General features: G+C 45.5%; 1 protein-coding gene across 5 annotated transcripts; it reads left to right on the top strand.

The window, feature by feature from the left end:
* The first annotated feature begins 1,351 nt into the window (after positions 1–1,351).
* Positions 1,352–22,404, top strand: ccar2 (cell cycle and apoptosis regulator 2). Of its 5 annotated transcripts, none has more exons than XM_023984320.2 (19): positions 1,352–1,428; positions 8,370–8,443; positions 8,557–8,642; positions 8,850–8,970; positions 9,176–9,323; positions 9,605–9,704; positions 9,787–9,924; positions 10,032–10,245; positions 11,947–12,057; positions 13,764–13,933; positions 14,112–14,235; positions 14,731–14,859; positions 14,977–15,078; positions 15,170–15,329; positions 15,427–15,485; positions 19,020–19,251; positions 19,369–19,584; positions 19,755–19,909; positions 20,017–22,404. In XM_023984320.2, the coding sequence occupies exons 2-19, from the start codon at positions 8,432–8,434 to the stop codon at positions 20,059–20,061; spliced, it is 2,322 nt and encodes a 773-aa protein (XP_023840088.1). In that variant the 5' UTR covers positions 1,352–1,428; positions 8,370–8,431; the 3' UTR covers positions 20,062–22,404. The 5 variants fall into 5 exon arrangements, with proteins under 5 accessions (XP_023840088.1, XP_023840087.1, XP_023840091.1 ...); XM_023984319.2 differs by lacking the exon at positions 1,352–1,428 and adding an exon at positions 2,065–2,285; XM_023984321.2 differs by lacking the exon at positions 1,352–1,428 and adding an exon at positions 2,106–2,124.
* The last annotated feature ends 471 nt before the right edge of the window (positions 22,405–22,875 follow it).

The raw sequence follows: 22,875 nt of genomic DNA, 5'->3' as shown, positions 1-22,875 counted from the left end.
TATACTCACAGACATCATTCAAACAGTTTTAGAAACTTCAGAGTGTTTTCTATCCAATAGTAATAATAATATGCATATATTAGCATCTGGGACAGAGTAGGAGGCAGTTCACTCTGGGCACGCTATTCATCCAAAAGTGAAAATGCTGCCCCCTATCACAAAGAAGTTGTTTAAGTTCTTGTGAACATTACAAGTTTTGAACTTCTATTTGCTATTTATGTCCTGTAGGCCTCATTGACCTGAGCTCATACAACTCGTTTTTGAGTAAAAAAAGCATAATGTATGGATTATTTTTACTATAACAAATATTCAGATAAAACATATTGTGCTATTTATCACAGACTACTTTGTGTCCAAGTTTAACAAGGACTCTCCTCTCCAGTGTCATGATCAAAGATATGATCAATAGCCTCACATACAGTATATCGTTTGGTAATTGTGCTGCCACAGAATTAATTGTGAGCAAGGCCTCAAAAAAGCTTTATATACCAGAGCTGTGAGAAAATGTCTATATATTATTGAAACAATGTTGCAATTGTTTGTGAAAATGCCAACAGGTGTGCGGTTCCTGTGGGGGAAAGATTCCCGTGGGGGTTGCCATGGAAGAAAAGAAGGGGAGTGAGGTGTGTACACGCATGTGGGGTCTGGGAGAGGAAGTGTCCATCTGATGAATGAATGGGCATGTGCCTGCACTCAATTTTATACACTAATTGTAGTCTCACCCATTAATTTCTAATGACCAGTCATTTTTGACCGGGAACACCACAGGTGTACAAAAGTTAAATAAAACACCTCAAATTTAATGAAAATCGTCTAAATGTATTTTGTGTGTTCAGATGCCCTGTGTGGACAAAGTCATGAAACTTTATAACAATCTGATTAAATGAACAACATTTTCAGAGAGAAAACTTGTAAATAGATCCAATTCGACCGGAACACAACAAGAGGGTTAAATAACATCTAGCTAGCTACATACTATGCATAACTTGGTTAATTCCATTTACTCTTGAATATGTAAATTATTTGAAATTCGGGCCGATTGACAGGCAAAGTAAACACGTTCACAAGTTGGCTAGCTAGGTTAGAGATCCTAGCTGCTTTCAGTGTTTACTGATGTATGGTTCTGTAACCGTTTGATATCACATGCGATTTAACACTTCATTTATCCTCATATTTTCACCGGAGAGAAGATAATCTAAACCCATTTCATGGAACTGCAGCCTGTCGGTAGCCATCTCTTGTCTCTGGTGCTTGACTAGTTCCACTAGTTATCACACCCACAAAGTCAAAATTGGTGCCTGGTGCTCCCACACATGTGTACTTCGCTTGAAGTATACGTCATTCATCACGTGAACACAGTGACGCGAAGAAAATGTTCATAGAGGAGAGGGCCGTGTTCGAGAGGATCAAAACCGTAATGTATCATGGGTAAATTATTACTGACTGACCTACACATAATAATGTGTAGTTATTTATGATGCAAGGTTATTTGTAGATCCGTCAGTAGGCAATGGCCTGCACTGTCAAACAAACCCAATAATAGCACAGGTGGAACAATGGGTTAGTTATAACAAATATTTGATGATAGAGGCCTCTATGGCCCAAAATGCCGTTTTAGCATGGGCAGCGCCATTGAGGGCTTCCACCATTTTAATGTAGTCAACCACAGATTATCAATTTTATTGGCCAGATAGTCAACTGGCCGCTCGCATGTTGAAAATAAATGTATTCAAAGATGGAAGGCAGTCGGGAGGAGGCAAGATCAGGTGGGACCATTCTAGCCAATGAGAGGGCAGATATAAAGTATTTTTCCAATGATTTAAGTATTTTTCTCAAAATTGCCGGGATTTCACGTGTCCTACTTATATCAGTACACTCGTAACAACCTAAGCATTACGAAACTTATATTCAATTAAATAAGCCACACGTAGCAAATAAGCCATTACATTTTTTGTTGACCAATTTCGGCACTCTCTCATTGACCTCCATACAAAAATGCATCACTTGGTGAGCGAAAGAAACGAAACAACGCCACCTGCTGGAGAATATAGATTTGTGTCCCGGTTGTCCCTTGCTTCGCCTCTTCCTCTCTGGCTCCGCACATCAGTGTTCTAATCATTAGCCGTAGGTGCCTCCCCGTTTCGTTACGTTTTCTTCCGTTTATGAAACTTTTTGCAACATAATCTGCGTAATTATTACACCCCATGTAGCGACTGCTCCACTTCAAAACATAAAAAGCACTAACGTTTTGCCAGAGAAGGATTGCAAGGAGAGTTTGTGTCAGAGTGAGTACTGTTGCTAGCTAGCTACCTAATTTGCTATTTTTTCGAAATCGAATTCATAATTACAAAAGCTAGATCGCTGTGTCCAAAGTGACCGTTTGGTGGTGGTAGTTAAAAATAATCTCAATTCTAGCTACCAGTACTGTAGCTAGCTAACATTTTTTTGTAGTAGCCAGGATCATCAACGTTAGATGAATGTGTTCATTCATCTAGTCAGTTAGCTAGCTAGTTAGCCCAGGTTCTTATGCTCCAATCAACGATGCACAGATCTTACAGCGTAAAGTATTTGCCATGAGTTTTAGCTAGCTAGCTAACTAGCTAGGTTATTCACCATGGCGTCAACCATCGGGGTTCAATATAATTATTATTTTTAATATTTCTATTGATCTGAACATTGGGTCCAGTTGATTATAAGAGGAGTCTTTTTTTTTTGCTTTAGTATGTACTTCACACCATAAAAGGTCTGACGACCCTCTACCATTCCTGGGCTAAAGACCCTCTTGCAGCTTTCCTGCCAACCAAGCAATAAGTCTGGCCATTTATGGGCTTTTGCTTAATCTCAGCAACATGAAATATTCGTGAGCATGGATAGGTAGGCAGATACTACATGCATGCTGTAGATTTGTTATCTCAATGTAGTGATTGAGGGGGAACAGCTCAAGTGAAATTTGAACTAGTGACCCAGTGGTTATAGGGAAAGTGAACTTCACAGAGACGGGGAGAATCAGAAGTGGGCTAATTGAGTGGTTGTCATGTGCAAAAAGAACAAAGATTACGTATGTAACCACGGTTATGTGAGCTGTATGGATCACTCCAATATATTGGTATCACTCCACCTCGGAGGGATACATCCGAGGTGAGGATTTACTGATTGACTCCCGTGTACACCTGTGTCACGGCTGGGGTCCGCCCCTATATATAGACCCCATGGCCGCGACACACGTTCTCTACATCATTTTTGAGGCGCCTCTAGCACCGTAGAGGATTGGAGTGATCCGTATAGCTCACATAACCGTGGTTACATATGTAACCTTTTATGTTTCACTATATTGGATCACTCCAATATATTGGTATACCCGTACCAGATTAATCGGTGCTAGAGGGACCTGGCCCAGCGTGGGACCGAGACGCAGGGGTCGTCATTGTGGAAGAGGGGTCCCGGCACAGTCCCCGGAAGGGGAGGCGACGCCCAGGACCGCTGAACCAACCGCAGAGGGAGGTGCCACATTTACCTGATAGTACCTAGTAAAGGCGCAAGAGGAAGCCCAGCTGGCCACAGCACAGATATCAGTGAGGGGCACTCATCTCAGTAGAGCCCAGGACGCAGCCACACCTCGTGTTTAATGTGCCACCACAGATCCCAGCACTGGCCTCCCAGCCAGGCGGTATGACAAAGAGCTGGTCTGTTGATCTCACTGACCGTGTCTGCTCCACATAGGCAGCCAGTGTCCGCATAGGGCACAGCATGCCGGAGGGAGGCCCAGACTCCCCTGCCACTGCCGGGAGGTCATAAGCAGAACCTTCGGGAGGAATGAAGGGTTGGGACGGAGGGATATAATCCTCCCACCGGGTTCCATCCAGTAGCACTCAGAACTTACCGAAAAAGCATGGAGCTCACCCACCCTCTTCATGGAAGTAATTGCTACTAAGAAAACCACCTTCATAGAGAGGTGTTTCAGGGAGGCAGACTCCAACGGTTCGAAAGGCGGCTTTGCCAAGCTGCCAAGATCACATCCAGATCCTAGCTCGCCATTGAGCGGGTCCTAGTGGGACGCAGGCGACAAACCCCCTTCATAAACCTGGAGAACAAGGGATAGCGCCCCACCAACCTGTCCATCCACCCCACATGGCAAGCAGATATAGTGGCCAAATACCCTCTGTGTAGAGGCTGCTATGCCCTCATCCAAGCGAGACTGTAGGTATTGGAGGACATACTGCACCCCGCATGACTCGGGCACAACCTCAATACCAGTGCACCAAGAGCAGAACAACCGCCAGCGCAACTGGTATGCCGCAGTTGCCAAGGTGTCCCAGACAACAGGGACAGGAGAAGGCTGAACCAGGGTTGTCTGGGCCAGTATGGGGCCACCAGCAGCAGACGATGCTCCGCCATCCTGGTCCTGTCAGGCACAGCCTGGATCAGGGGAAAAAGGGGGAATGCGAAAAGCTCCAGCCCTGGCCAATCGTGAGCCAGACATCCAAGCCCTGTGGTACTCCGACATGGAGTACCACAGGGGGCAGTGTGCATTGCTCAGGGAGGCAAACAGGTCCACCTGCGCGCTACCGAACTTGACCCACAGGTGCTGCACGACCTGGGGATGTAGGCTCCAGTACCTAGGTGGCGGGCCCTCCCTCGAGAGCTAATTCGCTGCCACATTCAGGATGGCAGGCACGTGAGAGAGACACTAGACTTCCCTGAGCCCAGAGAAGGAGCTCTCATGCCATAAGATGGAGGCGGTGGGACTTCAGGCCATCCTGTGGTGTTGTCCATTCTCACCAGAACATGTCTTCCCTTCAGATGTGGAAGGAAAAAACGCAGAACCAGCAGTACAGCTCAGAACTCTAGTGTATTGATGTGCCTGCCGCTCCAAGAGGGTAGCCAACAGCCGCTGGCCGACCTGCCCCCCCTCCAGACGATCTGGGAGGCGTCTGTCCTGACCAGCTTCTGGCGGCACATCCTCAGCATCTCCACCCCACCTGAGTGAAAGTAGTGACAGCTCCACCTCAACAATCCCCTGAGGCACTGTGAGGTCACCCGCAGCTGGCGGTGGCGCTTCGGGTGCAGCTGGTGGGAGTTGAACCACCGCTGAAGAGGCCGGAGATGGAGCAGGCCCAGGGGAATCAGCAACGTGGCCGCTGTCAGCAAGCCCAACAGGCGTTAGCAGGTCAGGGCGGATACCAACCCACCCACCCCTGCCGAAATTAGTCTAGGCAAGATTAGATCGCCTGAACCCTTCTGGTGAGCAGGCGTGCTCTCATGAGGACTGAGTCCAGTTCAGCCACACTTTTGAGTGGGCATCAGATGACTCTTCTTGTCATTTACAGTAATGCCCAGCCCGACGATGTGGGTCAGGAGCATCTCTCTGTGACAGGACCTGGGTCCTGGTCAGGGTACAAATCAGCCAATCGTCCAGGTAATTGAGGATCAACAATCCTTGGGACGTGAGAGGTGCCAGGACCGCATCCATGCACTTTGTGAAAGTGCAGGGTGCCAAGGAGATGCTGACGGGAAGAACCCTGAATTCGTAAGCCGTACCTTCGAAAGCAAATCGGAGGTACTGCAAATGAGGTGGGTGAACAGGAACATGGAAGTACGCATCCCTCAGGTCCCTGGACACGGCCTGCAACACGTGGGCTGAGGACAGCACGTGGAACCTCAGTACCTTCAAGTACCCATTGAGGTTGCAGAGGTCCAGAATCGGTCGAAACCCTCTATCTTTTTGGGACCAGTAGAACCCACCTAGCCTTTCTGATGTCTCGTTCCTGCGGATGGCACCCTTGTCCAGGAGTGAGGAGATCTCCAGCCGCAGGGTTTTCTTCAGGGGTTCTGCCACCGAAATTGGAGTCGGTACCCCTCGCATTGTGGGTACCCCACTTTGCCCTTTGAGACCGGGAGAAGTGGCCGGGGAAGGGTGTGTTATGGGTTCTGCCGGGGACTGCCTCTCCTCTGGTGCCCCGAGTGCCTGGGTCTCCCAGTCACGTCCCTATGGCGGTGGCGGTTGACACCATCACACCTGTCACAAAGAGAAGCCATAAACTCAGCCAAACCAACAAGGCCATGAAGCAGGGGTCCGACGCCCTGGAAGAGCTTATTTCGTGACCTACTTGGAGGAATAGGAACCCGGTGAGGCATAAATTACCCAGTACCTCTGAAAAAAAAAAAACGGGGATAACCTGTATGGGAAAAACAGGCTGTTGCTTCATCGCACGCTGTGCCCCTCCCCGCTGTCGTCCCTTAGCAAGAGGCGATGGGGCAGGAGAGGGACCCCACTGTCGTTCGGGTGCAGGTGGGTGGCGAGGGTATGTCTGCCTTGGACCCGGGGCCTGAGGAGGTAGCATGAACCGGTTGACTGGCAAACGGGATTGGGCCAGCCAGAGATGGTGCCGGGAGGTAACCACCTGCACCATGGCCCATCCGTTGGCGCGGGCCACATCCCTCTGGAGCAGGGAGAGCAGGCGAGACATCTCCATCGCTTCCCGGAGGAGCTCCTCTGTGCCCTCCTGCAGTTAGGGCAACAGAGTCTGCAGGTAGGCCTGCAGCAGCATGGCCGTATTGGTAAGGTGGCCAAGAGAGCAGAGGGACCCATATGTGGCTTTCAAGTCTGCATCAAAGACTCTGGGTGGGGGTTCCGGCTTCAGTCGCGGTTTCCACCCTATAATCTCTTGGTCCAGGAGGACCATGGCAGCTATCATGTTGTCCATAGTCGGGTACTTCCGGAGGCCGAGTGACTCCACGTCCGCAACATATCTCCATGGTCTAGTCTTTGCTGTGAGTCGGAAGCGCCCCCAGGCAGAGGCCCAGCTCTCATGCAAGGCCTCGCGGAACTCAGCAGAGATGGGGACAGATGGAGAGTCCTCACTGTCCACCAGTTTGATGTCCAGTGCAGTGGCTACCCGAGTGAGTAGGCTCCTCATAGCCTCTCGAGCTTCTGGGGGGCGATGAAGCCCCGTTGCCAGCTTCTGATGGCCTGGTAGCCCTGCTCACGGTGGTGAACAGCGCTAGCATCGTCCCCCAGGAACAGCCTATCACTGGCCAACAGGGAACAGCTGTCGTCGCCATCGAACCTATCAACCTCCTGATGCAGGGCATGCACCTTCCGTTCAAGGTGGTCTCAGCGGTCTGACTCATGCCCCCGTCCAGGACTGGCAGCAGAAGGGCCCAGTCGAGAGGCCTGAGGTGGCTTCGGCCACGCTTCCTGGGAGGGGTACTGGGCCCAGTAGAGGGATTAACAGCTCGCTGCGCACCACTCCTGAGGGAGGGAGCTTGTTCCCAGCCTTAGCCCGAGGTTGGCCGACCCACTCGCGCATGGCCTCCAATCACGTCAGGAGCAGGTGTTCTGAGAACACCACACAAAACAGGGATCCAGTAGGGCGTTCCACCGCCCTCTCCGTGTGGCTCAAACGCAGGCAGTGCATATACGAGGTATGCAGATCCCCAGGGGGGAAGCCACCATCACATCTGTCAAAGGGAAGCCATAAGCTCAGCCAAGCCAACAGAGCAGGAGTCCGACGCCCTGGGAGGGCTTATATAGTGACCCGCTTAGAGGAATAGGAACCCGGAGAGGGATAAATTACCCAGTACCTCCGCAAAAACCGGGGAAGACCCATATATTTGAAAAACAGGCAGACAAAAAAACAGCAACCAGGTAATGGATTTGATTTGTATGTTAGTTTAAATTTTTACTGCAATATTACCTTTTATTATCCAAGCAGTAAAAACAGCACTATATCATGGAGTAACTTCGTTAAGGAACTTCAAAGTTAATGTCTCAACGTAGTGGAAGCCCACCACAATACTCTTACCTTCTGCAGGGGAAAGAACAAGAAAAAACCTTGCAGGATAATTAGCAGAGAACCAATTCACAACACACACATTGAACAAGCTAGTGGGCAAGTTGTGTAAGGTAAATTACAGTTTGTGGCAACGAGCCACCATACTAATGGATGCACACGGAGTCGTAGTGTAACGCTAACGAAACACAAGTATGACAAACCACGGGCGGAAGATACAGATCAACCACGCGCAGCAGGTGGAGCACTCGAGGGGCTGGCCATGTGGCCAACTGCTCCAGGCTGCAAACAGCCAGTGAGTATACTTCCACGCAAGATATTACACTTACCAGTGACTTACCAAGCGAACTAGAGAAAGTTTGTACCTCAAACCATATGGACGTCTGCCGAGAAAATGAAAGAGAACGTGTCTATATATAGGGGCGGACCCCAGCCGTGACACAGGTGTACACGGAAGTAAATCTGTAAATCATCACCTCGGATGTATCCCTCCACCACAGTGATACCAATATATTGGAGTGATCCAATATAGTGAAACATAACTAGAATAATTATATTTCTATGGTCGTGTGTCAGGTCTGTTCCAGAAAGAAGTAGGTCCAGACCGATCCAGCTAAGGAGTGATACTGAGCAGATACATGGATAGCCAAGTAAGACAAACTGTGTGTGTGTGTGTGTGTGTGTGTGTGTGTGTGTGTGTGTGTGTGTGTGTGTGTGTGTGTGTGTAATGCGTCTATAATGATGTGTTTGTGTTCGCTCTCAGATGAAGCAACGCGTCTTCACTGGGGTCGTGACCCAGCTCCAGGAGCATTATGGGATGGTGGACCAGGAAGTGCGTTTTCAGAAGAGGTACAAAGGACTAATACTAAGTTCCAGTAGTTATGCCCCAATCTCAAATGGACCCCTAACCCCCTATTATGCACATATGTCGATTTGAGAAGCTTTGATAGGTGTAAGCAATATAGCTAAAATATCAGTCTTCATTTACTAAATTATTCAATTCTATGAGGTCATTCAACTGGTGGTAAACACTGTGTGTACTGTGTTAACTCTCAGTGTGGTGAAGGGGAGAGTTCCGGCACTGGGGGAGAGGGTGCTGGTAAAGGCTGTCCTGGATCTGTCTCAATCACACAGCTGGAGCGCCCAGAGAGTACAGACCCTCACAGAACACACACAGGTAGAGTACAGAGCCTGACCAAAGACACACAGGTAGAGTATCTGTAGGTAATGTAGATTACTGTAGAAGGACCAGACAGTGATTTTGTAGAATTTTATCTGAGTGGTTGATTTGTTGTTATGTTAACCAATAGTGTATCAGACAAGAGGGTTGAATAGGGATAAGGAAAAGGTATACTCTATCCTCTTCTTCCATCTCTTCTCAGACGGCAAAGTTTCCTCGTCCTCTCCTGCCCTCCATGATGCCTGCACACGCACAGAAACCGGGCATTCTGGGTAGCAAGCCACAGCCTCTCCTCAAATCTCCCAAGATCCCTCCTCTCATCCCCAGCATCCTTCACACTGTGGCCAAGCGTGAGTGAACCTGTCCCAAATCACACCCTTCTCTCCATATAGTGCATTACTTTTGCCACCTTGGTCCATTTTGATCCACCTATGTCCATTTTGATCCACCTATGTCCATTTTGATCCACCTATGTCTATTTTGATCCACCTAGGTCCATTTTGATCCACCTAGGTCCTTTTTGATCCACCTAGATCCTAGGGTCACAGAAAGGCCATATACAGCCACAGAAGACGTGAACTCTATAGGGCATAGAGTTTTTTTATTTTTTTATTTCTTCTCTCACTTTCAGCGGGGTTGCTGCAGACTCCATCATGGGGGGGTCAGTTTGAGGGCTGGGGCAGAGGCATCAGGAAGAGACCTGCTGAGGCAGGGAGACGAGGAGACCGCCGGTGAGTGTGTCTGTGTGTGTTCTGTCTCTTTGTTCACCCCAGGGAAAATCTATTGTCTGCAATATTATTTTGTGTGTGTCAGGGAGGACAGTGGAGTGAGGGGTTGTGACCAGAAGAGGAGGAGGTGGAAGGAGGAGGAGGATAAGGGAGCTCACCCCAAAAAGACCTCCCCTACCCCAGTTCAGAGTCCCGCCCTCTTCTCTTGCTTCCCCAGGGATTGGTGAGTCCACTTGTCATTTATTCATTTATGCAATCAGTCAATCAAAGAATCTAACTTTTGTAATCGATTAATCTCCACCCCTTTGTCTCCCTGCCGTCTCCCCCCAGTGTGTCCTGTGACAGTCTAGAGCTACAGCGTCGCTACCCCCATCTCCCTCTCCCCCCATCCGTCTGCCACCTGTCAATCAGTTGGATTGACAGCTTTCCTCCCTCCCAGCCCCTCCCCTTCCCCCTCCCACAGCCCTGCCTTTACCACATAGGCCCCGTCGAGGCTGACCAACACACACACACTGAGAGAGAGGGTGCAGAGTGCACTGTAAAGGTAAAGCACACCAAACAAACACTGACTCTCACCTTCCCATTCACCACCTGTGTGTCTTGTTTGCCCACTGGATTTTATTATATACACTACCCGTCAAATGTTATAGAACACCTACTCATTCAAGGGTTTTTCTTTATTTTTACTATTTTCTACATTGTAGAATAATAGTGAAGACATCAAAACTATGAAATAACACATATGGAATCATGTAGTAACCCAAAAGGGGGGGTATACAGAAGATAGCCCTATTTGGTAAAAGACCAAGTCTTTCAAGATGGCAAGAACAGCTCAAATAAGCAAAGAGAAATGACATTCCATCATTACTTTAAGACATGAAGGTAAGTCAATACTGAAAATGTAAAGAACTTTGAAAGTTTCTTAAGGTGCAGTTGCAAAAACCATCAAGCGTTATGATGAAACTGGCTCTAATGGGGACCGCCACAGGAAAGGAAGACCCAGAGTTACATCTGCTGCAGAGAATAAGTTCATTAAAGTTAACAGCCTCAGAAATTGCAGCCCAAATAAATGCTTCACAGAGTTCAAGTAACAGACACATCTCAACATCAACTGTTTAGAGGAGACTGTGTGAATCAGGCCTTCATGGTCAAAATGCTGCAAAGAAACCACTACTAAAGGACACCAATAAGAAGAAGAGACTTGCTTCGGCCAAGAAACACGAGCAATGGACATTAGACCGGTGGGAATTTGTCCTTTGATCTGGAGTCCACATTGAAGATTTTTGGTTCCAACCGCCGTGTCTTTGTGAGACGCGGTATTGGTGAAAGGATGTTCTCCACATGTGTATTTCCCACCATAAAGCATGGAGGAGGAAGGAGGAGGTGTTTTGTGTGGGGGTACTTTGCTGGTGACACTGTCTGATTTATTTATAATTCAAGGCACACTTAACCAGCATGGCTACCACAGTATTCTGCAGTGATATGCCATCCCACCTGGTTTTGGGCTTAGTCCCATTATCATTTGTTTTTCAACAGGACAATGACCCAACACCTCCAGGCTGTGTAAGGGCTATTTTACCAAGAACGAGAGTGATGGAGTGCTGCATTAGATGACCTCAACCAAATTGAGATGGTTTGGGATTTGAGTTGGACCGCAGAGTCAATGAAGGAAAAGCAGCCAACAAGTGCTCAGCATATATGGGAACTCCTTCAAGACTGTTGGAAAAGCATTCCAAGTGAAGCTGGTTGAGAGAATGCCAAGAGTGCAAAGCTGTCATCAAGGCAAAGGGTGGCTATTTGAAGGATCTCAAATATAAAATATATGTTGAATTGTTTAACAATATTTTTGGTTACTACATGATTCCATATGTGTTAATTCATAGTTTTGATGTCTTCACTATTATTCTACAATGTAGAAAATAGTAAAAATAAAGAAACCCTTGAATGAGTAGGTGTTCTATAACATTTGACGGGTAGTGTATATATATTTTTTAATGTAACCTTTATTTAACTAGGCAAGTCAGTTAAGAACAAATTCTTATTTACAATGACGGCCTACAGCGGCCAAACCGTAACCCAGGTGACGCTGGGCCAATTGTGCGCCGCCCTATGGGTCTCCATCACAGCCGGTTGTGATACAGCCTGGTTTCGAACCACTAGCACTGGTTCGCCTCTAGCACTGAGATGCAATGCTTAAGACCGCTGCGCCACTCGGGAACCCCTAAATGGTGTGTGTGTCACACAGGTGCTGCTGTTGTCCATGGCCAGTTCAGAGGCGCTGTACAGACAGTGCTGTGGGCTGCAGGACCGGAAAGAACAGCAGGAAGGTGCTGTGCACCCTGCCTCTCTCATCAAGGTGAGGACGGTTACTTTGTGACTGGGTACAGCCCACTATACACCAACTTTGGTCAAATCATAATTACATACTAAGTGCAGTTGAAGTCGGAAGTTTACATACACTTAGGTTGGAGTCATTAAAACTCGTTTTTCAACCACTCCACACATTTCTTGTTAACAAACTAGAGTTTTGGCAAGTCAGTTAGGACATCTACTTTGTGCATGACACAAGTTATTTTTCCAACAATTGTTTACAGACAGATTAATTCACTGTATCACAATTCCAGTGGGTCAGAAGTGTACATACACTAAGTTGACTGTGCCTTTAAACAGCTTGGAAAATTCCAGAAAATGAATGGCTTTAGAAGCTGCTGATAGGCAATTGACATAATTTGAGTCAATTGGAGGTGTACCTGTGGATGTATTTCAAGGCCTACCTTCAACTCAGTGCCTCTTTGCTTGACATCATGGCAAAATCAAAAGAAATCAGCTAAGACCTCAGGGGAAAAAATTGTATTCCTCCACAAGTCTGGTTCATCCTCAGGAGCAATTTCCAAACGCCTGAGGTACCAATTCATCTGTACAAACAATAGTACGCAAGTAATAACACCATGGGACCACCGCAGCCGTCATACCGCTCAGGAAGGAGCCGTGTTCTGTCTCCTAAGAGATGAACGTACTTTGGTGCGAAAAGTGCAAATCAATCCCAGAACAACAGCAAAGGACCTTGTGAAGATGCTGGAGGAAACAGGTACAAAAGTATCTATATCCATAGTAAAATGAGTCCTATATCGACATAACCTGAAACGCCGCTCAGCAAGGAAGAAGCCACCATTAAAAAAAGCCAGACTACAGTTTGTAACTGCACATGGGGACAAAGATTGTACTTTTTGGAGAAATGTCCTCTGGTCTGATGAAACAAAAATAGAACTGTTTGGCCATAATGACCATCGTTATGTTTGGAGGAAAAAGGGGGAGGCTTGCAAGCTGAAGAACACCATCCCAACCGTGAAGCACGGGGTGGCAGCATCATGTTGTGGGGTGCTTTGCTCAGGAGGGACTTGTGCACTTCACAAATAGAATGACATCATGAGGAATGAAATTATGTGGATATATTGAAGCAACATCTCAAGACATCAGTCAGGAAGTTAAGCTTGGTCGCAAATGCGTCTTCCAAATGGACAATGACCCTAAGCATACTTCCAAGTTGTGGCAAAAATGGCTTAAGGACAATAAAGTCAAGGTATTGGAGTGGCCATCACAAAGCCCTGACCTCAATCCATAGAAAATGTGTGGGCAGAACTGAAAAAGTGTGTAAGCAAGGAGGCCTACAAACCTGACTGTTACACCAGCTCTGTTCAGGAGGATGGGCCAAAAATTCACACCAACTTATTGTGGGAAGCTTGTGGAAGGCTACCTGACACGTTCTTGACCAGTTAAACAATTTAAAGGCAATTCTACCAAATACTAATTGAGTGTATGTAAACTTCTGACCCACTGGGAATGTGATGAAAGAAATAAAAGCTGAAATATATCATTCTCTCAACTATTATTCTGACATTTGACATTCTTAAAATAATGTGGTGATCCTAAATGACCTAAAACAGGGAATTTTTACTTGGATTCAATGTCAGGAATTGTGAAAAACTGAGTTTAAATGTCTTTGGCTAAGGTGTATGTAAACTTACGACTTCAACTGTACATGATCTCTCTCCCCTCTGTCAGTTCCTGTTGGGGGAGGTAGGGGGTGAGTTTCGGGCCCTGGGGGGTCCGTGGTGTCTTGAGACAGATGGCGGCGGTCCCAGTCCGCTTAAGGACCCTCGGGCACTGCTGAGGACAGCCCTGCGCTGTGTGAGGGAACAGAGTGGACTGGACCTCAGTGGCTGCTCCCAGTGGTCAGTATACACACTTGCATGTTCATGATCACACAAGCACATCTTTATGCTCACACTCTTTTGACTCTCACACAGCCAGGTAGTAAACCAGCCAATCAAATGCTTGTTTTGTTTTCCCCTTTTCAACACTGTTGTGGCACTCCATTTACAATGGGATGAACAACTCCCTCTCTCTCAGGTATAAGATGGCTGAGCTGAGCTATGTTTGTGAGGGGAAGCTGGAGACAGTGGTGTTTTTGTTACCTGATGTCTGGAGGATCGTACCTACAGAAGACGACTGGAGCACACTCAGGACTCAGGAGGTGAGTGTGTGGCCATGGTGTGTGTGTGAGGTGAGAGTTCGATACATTTCCTGTATTAGTCACATCTTTGCCTGACTACCCATCCACATCACTCCGGCTAAACGCCACGCCCAGATCAAATCTACGAATAGTCTGGATTTGATCTCCTTCCCGACGACTTCTCGAATGCGAACAGATTCAAACCGTTCTGATTGGTCCCAAAAACTGATGGGTTGGGACAGAGCTTGAACACACGTGGGTAAAGCAGCGTTTCGGAAATAGTAATTGGCTTTGATACTCTGATTGGTTAGAGACGATCCAGTCTCTGATGACTTGTTTTGTACAGCGGCCCTCACTTTGACGTCACTGCAAACGACTTCTAGGATGGCAGTCTCAGACTGAATGTGGCGATCGATAGAGCAGTGGAATTACATTCAATATGAGTCATCAGGCAAGTCACAACTCACAGCCATTCTAAAGCTGCCTTGTGCGTGTTTGTGTCTCTTTGTCTATCAGGAGGAAGGGGCCCCTCTCCCTGCCGCTCCATGCCTGGTTGCAAGGCCCCGTCCTGGGCTATCCCTCTGCCCCGTCCCCCTCTCCTCTCTCCTGGAGCCCCACACCTCCACAACCAAGGAGGCCTTTGAGGTAAAGTACTCCCATAGACCACACTGAGTTACACTGAGATATACTGTACTACTCTGCTTTGGAGTAGATTAGTTGTCATGATACAACATAAATTATTATACGGACCTCTCTCTCTAGGTGGGCTTGCTGGCAGAGTTGTTTTGTGAGATGCTTCAGAGGGACTTTGGTCTACTGCTCTACCGCTGTCTCTGCTCTCTAACGCCTACACACACACCCACGGTACACACACACACACACAAATAAACATGTTACCTGTTTTCTTCACTACACCTGATTTAGTCCTGCTTACATTCTCCAATCTCTTTTTCAGGAGGATGAACAGATAAAGAACGACAAAAAGCAGAGAATACGGGATGAGAGGAGTAAAAGATTTCAGGAAAGAGGAGAGAGCGGAGGGAGAGCAGCGGAGGAGACTGATGAAGATGGAGAAGAGATAGATGAGAAAGAAAGAGAGGGAGAGGGAGAAAGAGGTATGAAGATCTGAAAAGACTGGGTCGGGGGAAGTTAAATGCCAGAAGCTGTGTGTGTACTAAAATTGCTTTCTTTTTTCCTTATTTTTTTCCCCAGAGATGTTGGGAGAGGAGGGAATTACTAGTGAGAATTCAGACTGCCTCTTAAAGCACAATGTAAGGCCCACATACACTGTGAATACTAGGGCCCCCTAGAAGTTACTATACTACATAGAATCGCCGCGGGAAGTAGGGGTGCTGCAGCACCCTCTAAATAATTTTGGCAAAAATGTTACTCCTGTCTGAACAGACATAAATAAAATCATTCAAAATACTACACCAGAGAGTATCATTTAGCCACAGAGGATCAATAGCTTATAAAAAATAGCTGTGGATTAAGTTTGATCACAAGCACATACACTGAGTATACCAAACATTAGGAACACCTTCCTAATATTGAGTTGCACCCCCCCCCCAGAAAATTCTTGTTGACTCCAATGCTTCCCAGTTGTGGCAAGTTGGCTGGGTGTCCTTTGGGTGGTGGACCATTCTTGATACACACAGGTGCACCTGGCACCTACCATACCCTGTTCAAAGGCACGTCTTGCCCATTGAACCTCTGAATGGCACACATACACAATCCATGTCTCAATTGTCTCAGGTTAAAGAAGTATTTTTAAGCCTTGTCTCCCCTTCATCTACACTGATTGAAGTGGATTTAACAAGGCATCAATAAGGGATCATAGCTTTCACCTGGATTCATCTTGTCAGTCTATCATGGAAGAGCAGGTGTTTTAAATGTTTTGTACATTCTGTGTAGAGTCGGTAAGGCTGCAATGTGGGCAGCACGTGAGCCAAATATAGAACCGCTTGTTCCTTTGTGGCCATAGACATATCAACCATAGAAGGGTTTGGAACCTCTAACCCTGGCAATTTGACTGTTAACCTCATGGGTACATTAGTAATGGCTGCCTGTACTGACATCTATGGATTGTATTAGTAAACTTGGTTGCGGCGGTCAGTTTGCCTTTCGCATATTTAAAAAGACAATCACGGGACAAACGTACAGTTTGGAATGAAAATGCCTAATCTGTTTGTAGAACCTAAAACAATATTTCTCAACTCCCAATTATGAGCAAACAGCACTGTTTTTCAAAGTAGCTTATCCCCGGTGAGTAGCATAGTCTTCATCTTCAGTGCCACTGGAAAGGTTATTTAATAGCCCTTTAGCCTATAATAAATATATATAAAGTGCCTTCAGAAAGTATTCAGACCCCGTGATTTTCCCCAAATGTTGTTACATTACAGCCTTATTCAAAAATGTATAAGATCCCCCCCCCTCAATCTACACACATTACCCCATAATGACAAAGCAAAAACAGGTTTTGGGGAATTTTTTTTGTAATAAATTAGCACACATCACATTTACATAAGTATTCAGACTCTTTACTCAGTACTTTGAAGCAGCTTTGGCAGCAATTACAGCCTTGAGTCTTCTTGGGTATGACACTACATGCTTGGCACACCTGTATTTGGGGAGTTTCTCCTGTTCTTCTCTGCAGATTCTATCAATTCCTGTCAGGTTGGATGGGGAGCATCGCTGCACAGCAATTTTCAGGTCTCTCCAGAGCTGTTCGATGGGGTTCAAGTCCGGGCTCTTGCTGGCCACTCAAGGACATTCAGAGACTTGTGCCAATGCCACTCCTGCGTTGTCTTGGCTATGTGCTTAGGGTCGTTGTCCTGTTGAAGGTGAACCTTCGCCCCAGTCTTAGGTCCGGAGCGCTCTGGAGCAGGTTTTCATCAAGGATCTCTCTGTACTTTGCTCCGTTTATCTTTCCCTTGATCCTGACTAGTCTCCTAGTCCCTACCGCTGAAAAACATTCCCACACCATGCTTCACCGTAGGGATGGTGCCAGGTTTCCTCCAGACGTGACACTTGGCATTCAGGCTAAAGAGTTCAATCTTGGTTTCATCAGACCAGAGAATCTTGTTTCTCATGGTTTGAGAGTCTTTGGGTGCCTTTTGGCAAACTCCAAGCAGACTGTCATGTGCCTTTTACTGAGGAGTGGCTTCCATCTGGCCACTCGACCATAAAGGCCTGATTGATGGACTGCTGCAGAGATGGTTGTCCTTCTGGAAGACTCCCATCTCAACAGAGGAACTCTAGAGCTTTGTCAGTTTGGCCAGGCGGCCAGCTCTAGGAAGAGTTGGTGGTTTCAAACTTCTTCCATTTAATAATGATGGAGGTCACTGTGTTCTTGGGGACCTTCAATGCTGCAGAAATGTTTTGGTACCCTTCCCCAGATCTGTGCCTCGACACAATCCTGTCTCGAAGCTCTATGGACAATTCCTTCGACCTCATGGCTTGGTTTTTGCTCTGACATGCACTGTCAACTGTGGGACCTTTTATATAGACAGGTGTGTGCCATTCTAAATCATGTCCAATCAATTTAATTTACCACAGGTGGAGTCCAATCAAGTTGTAGAAACATCTCAAGGATGATCAATGGAAACAGGATGCACCTGAGCTCAATTTCGAGTCTCATAGCAAAGGTTCTGAATACTTATGTAAATAAGGTAGTTCTGTTTTATTTTTTATACGTTTTCTCAAATTGATAAACTGTTTTCGCTTTGTTATTATGGGGTATTATGTGTAGATTACCGAGGACATTGTTTTATTGAATCCATTTTAGAATAAGGCTGTAACTTAACAAAATGTGGAAAAAGTCAAGGGGTCTGAAAACTTTCCAAAGGCACTGTATATCCTCCTAATATTGTACAATCTGTGTCTCTTCATTGGCCAGGGCTATTGTTTGCATTCAAGACCAGGTAGTTTTTTTTATTGATTTCAGTTTGTCAGTGTCTTCTGTCATGTAAATGACGTAGAATTGCCAGAAATGTGTTTATAAAAGGCCCCCAAAAATATGGACCCTAGCTAAAAATATCTCCATGTGTGGAAATTCCAAAAATGCCTCTGCTCAACTGTATGCCACTCCGCAGATGCGATTATAGATGCATGCAATGTTTTATTAAAAAGGGGTATCTCCCCCTAACATCTTCCCGTGGCTATGCTTCATGGTTTCTCCTCTCTCCCCTTACTAACTACCTCTCTCGCTCTCCCTCTTGCTCTCTCTTTCTCTGTTGAGGGAATTAAATAATTCCTCTAATGTACTCATTAATTAAAGTCAATCTGTCTATTTATAAGAATTTGTAAGATACTTATTAACATAAAATAGACCGTATACAGTCTTATTAAAATTAGATAATAGTATTTATTCTCGGAGCACGCTACCATTTGACCATAAACAACAGTTTATATACAAGATATTACGTCATAGGTTACAGAATAAATCTCCTCGTCCTGACCAATATAAAACAGGTTCAAAAGTTCATTCCAACTTCCCAGCGCACACACATGACACACAAWATAATCTATTCTCCTGAAGSCTCACTATAATTTATTACCACTTTAGCAGACAACTCAAGATAATGGAAGACCTAAAAAGTTACTCACTACCTTATCTAAACATCTCAGGGCTAAGTTGGGTCAGTTCAACCATAGTTTAACGACCCTTTCTGCTTACTTTATAACCCACAGCACAAATCTCTTTTCACTAGGCGTGCAGAGTTCAATTAGTTATAGTTTTATCTAAATCTAGAAATTGGTTTAATTATTATTAACAAAATTCCTAACATTCTCCCTCTCTCTAGGTGCTGTCTCGTAGGGTGTTGTTGGCCTGTGTGTTCTTTGACAAACGGCTCACTGGCAGCCTCAGACAAGCAGACCTTCACAACATCTTACTATCACTAGGGCTGTGGCTCACACCCACCCAAGTCCAGGTGTTGTTGAATAAGGTGTGTGTGGACGGGCAATGTCCATACAGGATGCTAGCCTCTCGCTGGGAGGAGACGGAACACACAGAACCTGATATCAGCATGGAAGGTTAGACACACACACACACACGTTCAGTATTTTTCTGATTGTTATCTGTGTGTCCCCAATGAGTGAGAGGGCAGGGGTGAGTACCGACACACTCACATTAAGTCTCTTTGTATTCAGGTAACCGTGGGTTGTTTCGTGGAGCTCCAAAGAAGGAGAAGGCTTGTGGCCGGAAGTCTGGGGGATCCAGGGGGCCAGCTGCAGCTGTGGGGGCTGAGGTGGTCTCCTACAAGGGCAGTGTGGTAAACATCCCCAGCCTGCTACAGGCCATGGAAGCAGCAGACAGAACACGGAAAGCCCTGGAGCTACGCATCGCCACCCTACAGGATGCACTGGGTACTACACACACTTGTCTCTTTTTTTTCTCTCACACACTTACACATTTTGTGAGGCTCTTATTATATATCTTGTTAATTTCATAGACTTCTATTGGCTAACCATTTTTTTATTCCTCTTCCCCCTCTCTGCTCCTCTTTCTTCACTGTCCCTCTATTATTCTTCCTCAGTGGATGCTGCGGCTGTCACTCAGGGCCAGGAGGAGGGTCTTAGCAGCAGGCTGGAGAAGGTGGAACTTCGAAGCTCATCCTATGAGAAGAAGCTGAAGGAGGACGCTGGTCACATGTTCGCCCTCATCCACAAAATGCAGGAAATGGTCGACAAGGTGAGACGTTCTAGGTTAACAGTTAGATAAACAGTAAAATGTTGATCATGTGTGAGTGCACTGATTGGTCTGCCTCAATATCCTCAATATGGATTTGTTTCCCTCAGACAACAAGCCTGACTCAATCAAAAACAGCAAATGAAGAGCACTGATTGGTCGGAGCAGAACAGAGATGTGAAGATCAACTTGAAAGATTACATTATTGCATACACACACGCACCAGCCGGCGTGACGGAGATGAGTGAGTGACTACACACACATACAGTCATGACCGAAAGTATTGGCACACTTGATAATGAGCAAAAAAGACTGTATTTAAAAAATGATACAATTACTGAGCTATAATGTATGCTCCCAATTTTTTTTAAATGATATGATTTTATACTAATACAACTGCTCAAAGAAAGAGATTTTGTTTTTCTCAATAGATGGGGTCAAAATTATTGTCACCCCTCTTTTCAATACTCCGGCACCTTTGTGAGGATAACGGCACAGCCTTTTTCTATAGTGTTTTATGAGATTGGAGAACACATTGGGAGGGATGTTAGACTATTCCTCCATACAGAATTTTCCCAGATTATTGATATTCTTCGTCTGCGCTCATGGACTGCCCTCTTCAATTCAAACCACAGGTTCAATCGGGTTCAAGTTCGGAGACAGAGCTGGCTATTGCAAAATGTTTGATTTTTGTGGTCAATTAACCATTTCTTTGTAGATTGTGATGTGTGCTTGGGGTTATTGTTTTGCTGGAACATCCACTTGCAGCTAAATTTCAGCCTCCTGGCAGAGGCAACCAGGTTTTTGGCTAAAATGTCCTGGTACTGGGTAAAGTCCATCATGCCGTTGACCTTAACAAGGGCCCCAGGACCAGTGGAAACCAAATAGCCCCATAACATCAAAGTTCCACCACCACATTTTACAGTAGGTATGGGGTTATTTTCTGCATATGCAGACGCCAGACCCACCACGTGTGTATGTGTGTGTGTGTGTGGCCAAAGAGCTCTATGTTCATGTCATCTGACAATAGCGCCAGTTCCAGTCCAAGTACCAATGCCATTTAGAAAACTCCAGGCGTTTACATTTGTTGGATATCATATTTCTCCAATGCCAAATCAGTGTGTCTTGTTTGCAATGAAACTGTCCCCATACAGCTTGTTTCTAGAGAGCATCGCGGACCATAGCACTGTTATAGATCCCTTTATATAATCACATCAGTTTTTATTTTTCTTCAAAAATAGATAGGAAGAAATAGGCTCCAACACGAAGCCCTCTTGAAATGAATTATTCCTACTCTAATTTGCCTACTTTCAGCACCATGAGCTGTCCATTTCCGATTGATTGTGCTGCGGCTGCTGCTTCAAGTTTCAGCACCACAATGTAAATGACTGAAATCTGGCTTATTGTGAGGTCAATAACTGATTAATACATCATTGGCAAGAAAAAAATTGTTTTTAATCAAATCTATTATAGTAGTAACAAGCTATCAAAGTTGACCTCCAGACCTCCTTATCTTTGCGCTCTCCTCAAACTGAACAGAATGTAGGCTATAGGCTAGTCTGTGCGCAAGAGTGCATTTTCTGGACTAGGCCTAATGAATAAATAAAAATCTGAATAAGCCATTGACTCTCCTCCTGAACTGCTAGCTTAGTCCTGCACAGCCATTGGTTAGGCAGCACACAATAACGTTTTGGATGAGCAGAGCAGGCCGGGGTTGGAATATCCACTGCCGTGTGTATTGCAACCCCGTTTTATTTACACCATCCCAGCAGCCATCTTAGAAATATAACTTTGCTCTATGCTTCTCCGAGCATGCACTTTGTATTCTATAGGCTGTGGATCATTTGATTGAACCACACTAAATAGCCTGTAAGCACACCTGATATTCCGCGCCCAGCAGAGAATCAGAGTTGAGGGGCAGCATCGGGCACACGTCAATCTATAGACTATTAAGCAACTCATTCTAAAACGCTGAAAATATTGACATTTCATCAATTACATGACTCCCCTGGACTAGAAAAAATATATATATATGTTCAAAAGTTTGGGGTCACTTTGAAATTTCCTTGTTTATTAAAGAACAAACATTTTTGTCCATTAAAATAACATCAAATTGATCAGAAATACAGTGTAGACATTGTTAATGTTGTAAATTACATTAATGACATTGTAAAGGACATTCTAAGTGACCCCAAACTTTTGACCGGTAGTGTATATACAAAACCCTCCTCCAGGTAACCATTCTGTAAATGTTTATCCATCCCCTACTGTAAAATATGGTGGTGGTTCTTTGATAAGCTCAAAATGTCAAGGATCTGATTCTGTATTGGGGAATGGTCTAAGATCCCTCCCAATGTGTTCTCCAATCTAATAAAACATTTTGGAAAATATGTATTTTATTTCATGATGTTAATGTTACTGCAAACATTCTTCATTCAACAACTCTACTTCCATCTATCGTTGTGATTTGGCAGGAATAAACACGTTTGAGTTTAAAATTTCAAAAAAGTTGAGTTATTTGGCATTTGTTTGTGTGATTTGACAAGAAAAAGATAAGTTAGAATTCTGGCCTTACAGACTGGACTCACTTTACACACAGCAATGCAGCTAGGGAGAGCTAGAGCGTAGGCTACATAAATGATATGCCCGAGAAGCCGGTGTTTGGAGGATATGTTGGCACGGGTGTTGTTAGCCAATAACACCGGCTTCGAGTGCATTATCACTTTTATACAACGGGTTACCAATATATTCAAATAATGATTGACATAGTTTAATTAATTTATTCATATTTCATCCTTCCACAAGATATAGTCCCGAAACAAATCTAGGGTTTGCTACCCAAGCCAGCAGGTTCTTCGTTCTATTGTTCGGTTGCCGGAGACGTGACTGTCGTTTAGTCTTTTTGTTCTGTATCTATGGTCGTGACCCAGTAGTTCGTTCTAAATGTTACATTGCCATACTGGCTGGAA

Source organism: Salvelinus sp. IW2-2015, linkage group LG4q.1:29 (assembly GCF_002910315.2).
Source record: "Salvelinus sp. IW2-2015 linkage group LG4q.1:29, ASM291031v2, whole genome shotgun sequence".
Taxonomy (NCBI): Eukaryota; Metazoa; Chordata; class Actinopteri; order Salmoniformes; family Salmonidae; genus Salvelinus; species Salvelinus sp. IW2-2015.
Note: the sequence above shows the minus strand (reverse complement) of the source record. Positions and strands in the feature narration are given on the sequence as shown.